Source organism: Triticum aestivum, chromosome 2A (genome assembly GCF_018294505.1).
Source record: "Triticum aestivum cultivar Chinese Spring chromosome 2A, IWGSC CS RefSeq v2.1, whole genome shotgun sequence".
In the NCBI taxonomy this organism is placed as follows: Eukaryota; Viridiplantae; Streptophyta; class Magnoliopsida; order Poales; family Poaceae; genus Triticum; species Triticum aestivum.
The window spans coordinates 393,355,336-393,361,335 of NC_057797.1; the positions used below are offsets into that span (position 1 = coordinate 393,355,336).

The following is a 6,000-nucleotide window of genomic DNA, read 5'->3' on the forward strand; positions in this document are numbered from 1 at the left end:
GTGTTGATGTGTTTGAGCTCAGACCGAACCAGGAATTTGTTGCGAAATATGGTTCTCGAAACTACTTGGTGCAGGCAAGGGTGGAGGAGCGTTCCTATTTGTGTGAGTGTTGTAAAATGGACAAGGACGGCATCCTCTGTTGCCACATCCTCAATGTGTTCACCCATGTTGGCGTTGATGTCATACCGGAAAGGTACCTGCTAAGACGGTGGACACCTACTGCTGTACCTAGTGCGCCAGGGACTGGTTATGAGAAACCGGATGAAATGCCTCCTCAATCAAAGAAGCAGATAAGGGAGAGGAACATGATATACGATTTTCGAAAACTAGCAAAGTTTGCGAGTGGTTCTGATCCAGCACAAGCTATTGTATACAAGCATATGCGTGCAGCACGTACCGAGATCGGCCACCTGAACAAGTCCAAGAAAAGGAAAAAAACCGACTGCTGCAACGGGGCCATCAGATGATGGCAACCCTCGAGGACCTCCTCCACCTCCAGGCAGCAATCAGGGGGCTCATCATCCAGGTAATTACCTGCCCCAACTCCTGATCTAACTAGGTGTGTAACTTCAGTTGCACACATCATTGTGCCTAGTTGCACACACCATGGTAGCCACTTGGACAAGAACATACTGCCTAGTTGCGCACGCTGTGTTAGTTCACGCATCAAAGATAACACAGCTAACTTATTTTTTCCAGTTATGCATATATGTGATGTCAACCCTCAAGGACCTCCTCCCCCTCCTGGCTGTACACGGCATCCTTCGCCACCTCCTCCCCCGCATGCTCCTCCCAATGGCCCTACAGGCAGCACTCAGGGGGCTCGTCGTCTAGGTAATTACCTTCCCCCAACTCCCCATCAAACTAGGTCTGTAACTCCAATTGCACACATCATGGTGCTCAGTTGCACCGAACAGGCTACCTAGTTGTGCATGCTGTGTTAGTTCGAGCATAAAAAAGATAAACACAACTGACTTGTTTGTCCTGTTTCTGCCTATAGGTGATGCCAACCCTCAAAGACCTCCTCCCCCGCCAGGCCCAACTAGCAGTGCCCTTTGTGCTACTCCCAATGGACCTACAGGCAGGACTCAGGGGGCTCATAACCCAAGTTAGTACCTTCATCGACTCCAAAACAAAAACTAGGGTGAGTGGCTTTAGTTGCATATATCATGGTGCCCAGTTGAACAGAAACATGCTGCCTAGTTGCGTGCGCTGTGTTAGTTTGAGGATCAAGCTAAAAATCTAACTTGTTTTTCATGTTCTGCCCATAGGCGACTACAATCCAAGTACCATGACAGGCCGTGCTACTGCAGGTGTTTTTTTCAACTTAACTTGCACACAGCAACCAGTTAGTTGCACAAAAATGTACTGTGTGGTTGCACAGAACATCAGTGCTGGTTGCACAATAACAAAAATACTAAACTTTTTATATGATTATTACACAGGTGATCGTGACGGTCCTACTGCCCCGTTGGAGGCTGCATCCCTTGCACAAGCTTCTGATGATTTTGTGCCCAGGGATCCTCCAAGGTCTACTACAAAGGGTAGGGCAAAGAGTCGACGGTACAAATCGGCGCTGGAGCTACACCCAAAGAAGAAAAACAAATGCAGCCAGTGCCAATCTACAGAGCACACTGCTGGTGTGTGTCCACAGAGGCTCCTATGATTCTGTTTCCTCATTTGTAACTTTGGAACAAAAAAGGAAAAATAATGATGTCTTTTTTAGCAATGTTGGGACCAAGTGGACACATTCAGCATCTATGATTCCTCTTTATCTAATTTATGCTGCTTGAATTAGTTCATGCACTGTGTAAAAAAAAGTTGCTATTTGTGCCTTTGTTGGCAACTGGTTAAATATTTAGTTGTTGAACAATTGTATATACAGTGCTCCTAATGTATCAACAAAAGTGATGATATTGAGTTGCAAACGCAATTACTAGCAGTGTGCAACTACAAAATCTACTTAATAAAATTGTACAAACCAGAAACTTCCTCCATGGAGCAGAAAAAAAAAGTACTGACCTACTCCTTGTCGTATCTCAGCAACTTCCTCCATGGGGCGGTGTTGTGCACGCTGGTGACCCAATCATACGTCAGCTTCTTCCTGATGTTGAGTACTTCCTTGGGGTCGTAGTTGGGCAGTTGGCTACCATTCCACTCGGTGGCGTTAAGCAGTGCGAACAACCCACACTCATTACTGCAAAAAATGGGCAAAAAAAATTGTCACATAAAATTAAAACCAAATAAAGGTAATGCACTCTGTGCAACTACTTATGTCCTACTGTGCAACTGCTTGTGTTCTACTGCAACTCATTATGTGCCACTTTGCAACTACTTACGCGCCACTCTGCAAACTAGCTAGATAATCCATTAGAAACTCATAAAAATGATAAAACAGATTGAAGACTAGTACTATGTCTTAAAAATACTAAAGATTGCACATGTAGAAAAATTTAAAAACTACAAAATGATTGTATTTGATTGAGAAGGAATGAAATGCTTATTGTCTTACTTGCCAAGCTGCTTTGGTACGTCAATGTCAATAATCTGGAAGTGCTCGATGCTGAACTTTGGGTAATGCTTCCTCCATAGCTGGCGTACTGCCCCCGCAATGGTAGAGGCGTTGTTCATCAGCTCAATGTTGTCCAGCGTCCTGCTTGAATCAAGAACTTCGAAGCGTCCGTCCCTCAAGTTGACACTGAAGACCCAATAATGCCTCCCTCCGTCCTTATCGGTTACATCTGCGCACTCGAGCACTGGCAGCATGACCTGCAAGCGTGAACGATTTCAGACACAAATACAAGATGTAGCTAAGAAAAAAGTAAAAAGACTTTGTCAAGTTAAAAAACGGGTTGCAACAAGTATCTGCCAACTAACAGATGTGTCATGTGCAACTGGACATGCTGTGGGTGCCAACTAAAAAAATATTGATGATGTGGGCACAACACTCACCAAGTCTTTCTTGTCGAGACGGTTCTTGTAATCAAACTTCTTGTTCATCTCATCCACATTGTGGATCCCTTGCTGTAATTTTATCGGCAGAGATTATAAAACATGGCTCAAAACTCCTTAGTAGGTGAAAGGCCTCCCTCAAATGGTCAACGAAAAGTGCTACAGAACAAAGATGAGGGTAAAAAGAAGGTTTTGGAAAAACTTACAGAAAACCTCAGTGGCATAACAACCTTCTTTGACCCTTCTGGTAAGTTATCCATGATGTGTAAGATTCCAGTCTCAATAACAATTTTTGACAACCATTGAACCGGCTTCATTGAATCAACTAACTCCTTTAAAGAAATGTAGAAAGCACCATACCTAATTATCTCAGGGCTGATTTTTTTTTGAAAGCAATAAAAAGACAAGTTAGCTCGAAGGGTCACAGCAGCAAAAAAAATGTGCATGAAAATGAAAAAAAGAACAGTGTGCAACTAAAAGCCCTGTTCTGTGCAACATACTATGCTTTCTGTGCAACTAAGTGGCTGGTGCTATGCAACTGAAAAAGATATGTATGTAGGTTGTGGGGAGTTAGTTTACCTGGTAGCTCCATCATTTGCTCCTTTGTGATGCCTGACCCAATATAAGAGGGCAGCGTAAAGCTTGTTCACTACCTCATTGGTGCTGAAAGTCTTGTTCTTGTTGTAGTCGATGAATGGAGACCTTTGAGATGCTGTGGGCCTTCTTACCCTCCTCTATCTTCGTGCAAGAGGTGGCCCCGAAGAACTGCTCGTGCCAAGTTCTGGTTCTGCGCATATTGGGGTGTGGCAATTCTCTGGTGAACCAACATCTAGTTCTTGAGCTATTGCCTTGCCAACATCAGCAGCATCACATCCTTCATTCACAGCTGCTGGGTCTAACTCACACTCATCGATGCTAATCACATCGGCTTCCGCTGTATCTACTGCTGGAGCAGGTGCTAGAGCATCACCATCTATGCCGAGGTCAAAAGATGGTGCATCGCAGAACCCGTCACCATGATAAGAGTTTGATCTTCGTAAGGGTTCAAGGACCAGGGCATCTCCTTGCGGCACAAACATGGGTGCATCATTCACTGACTTGGTTCGCAATAGTGTTGTAGTTGGCGGCCTTGGAGGCTTGCACCTACTTATAATGTCGAACACCTCCTCTTGTGTTAATGGTTGCTGAAAGACAACTCTTAGGGACGGCACTTTGATAGTTGGATCACCTCCTTTTGTGTTTGGCATTGAAGCATCTCTATCAGTAGGCACCTTGGGACTTGTAGTTGCAGTGGTGCCTTCCTGACCAGCTGTGGTGGTTTTGACTGTGACCATACTGCTAACTGACACATGAGTTGGCACACTGGTATCTGTAGTTGGCATCTTTCTAGTCTGAGTTGGCAGCAACCTGGCAGAACTTGGCACCCCTGCATCAATGGCTGCGGCTCGCAACTCTCTCTCGTCTCTGAACCCCAAATCTTTTGTGGCATGTTCCCCCTTTGCGCCCCTGGCAAACTTGACAATCTTCTGCTTAGGTGGTTTTGGTGGGACTGTTGAAAGGGGAGTCTTCCCCTTGATCTGTTGAACTTCTCTAACATTGGTTGGCTCTCTGCTCACTACTGTTGGCATATCAGTTTGAAGCACAGCTTCCTTGACCATATTTACTTCAGCATCTTCACTCACCATCTTCTCCTTGGTTTGAGGCAACTGCAGATTCTTCTTCATTGAAACTGCTTTACACTTCTGGACCACGTGAGGGTTTGCCGTGGATGCTGCCTTGCTCTTGCTGGAGCTTAGGTCTGGGAGCTGCTTTAAATATTCCTTGTATTTTTACTTTGAATGAACCCAGTCAAGACCCTTTCCTGCTTCCTCCATGTCAATTTGATTCTTTTCAGCTTCAGTTGATAAGAACAGGCTCTTGTCAATGGCAAAGTTGATCTTCTCACACATATCTTTGTCGCTGAAATCTGGCACGGGAAAGGTGGTTGGCAAAGCTGGCTTCAAGTTGCAGAGCTTGAACATATCAATGCTTCCCTGAGACTCTGCTTCGTCATTTTTCTTTGACTTTGGCAAATCCTTGTCTTTCCAGCAAGTCTTGTCAATCAACAACTGTAGTGTTCTCCTGCTACTCAATGAATTGCTGCTGCTCGCAGGGGTGGCGTGAGTGCTAGTCCTCCTGGATGTGTTGCCACCTGTACCACCAGAACCAGGAGCGTTGTCATCATCATCGTCATCGCTGTTGTCGCTGCCTCCATTGGATCCCCCTTTATCATCACCATAATCATCCTCGTCTTCTTCATCCTCGTCTTCTTCCCTCTCACTGCCATCAGCTGCTGTGCCTTTGTCTTCTCCCCTCTCACTGCCATCAACTGCTGCCCCTTTGTCCCCGTCCCCCTCTCTGGCCTCACCTTCTTCTTCCTCCTCCTCTGCATCACTATCTTCTTCCTTGTTCTCCTCCTCTCCTTTGTCCTCTTCTTGTTTGTCCTCCTCCTCCTCCTCCTCCTCCTCTTCCTCCTCATCCTCCTCCTCCTCTGCATCTTCTTCATTGTCATCCTCATCCTTGTCCTCCTCCTCTGATTCATCCGCATCTATCTCCTCATCGTTGTCAGCATCTATCGCTGCTCCCATTTCCTCATCTTCTTCTGAATCATCCTCAACAAATTCTTCTTCTTCTTGTATGGTTGACGGCCGTCTCTTTCTTTTTGGAGCACGGCGTGATGCCCCAGTTTGCATTGATGGCTGCTGTACGTAAGGATCAATATCTGGTTCCTCGTCATCAATCTTGGCAACTTCTTCAATGAAGGTGCCAACCTGTTCAGTTACAGCCTTGCATAGCTCATTGACCACTTTCGCAATTTTTGCCTTTTTCTGCATCAACACAAAAAAGATTCAGTACTGATTCAGTTAGAAAAAATAATAAAAAGTAAAAATGTCTGTAACTGACCATGATGTGATAAGCAAAAACGACTAATACACACTTTCTGGCCAACTAAAAAACATGATTCTAGCCAACTACACATGCACTGTGGCACAAAGTAAAAACCATGCA

General features: G+C 45.1%; 1 protein-coding gene across 1 annotated transcript; it reads right to left on the reverse strand.

Annotated features, from left to right (window-relative positions):
• Window positions 1-2,022: 2,022 nt before the first annotated feature.
• Window positions 2,023-3,030, reverse strand: LOC123191682 (uncharacterized). Its single transcript, XM_044604331.1, has 3 exons — window positions 2,953-3,030; window positions 2,513-2,769; window positions 2,023-2,197 (listed from the first exon to the last, which is right to left on the reverse strand). The coding sequence occupies exons 1-3, from the start codon at window positions 2,998-3,000 to the stop codon at window positions 2,023-2,025; spliced, it is 480 nt and encodes a 159-aa protein (XP_044460266.1). The 5' UTR covers window positions 3,001-3,030.
• Window positions 3,031-6,000: the final 2,970 nt, after the last annotated feature.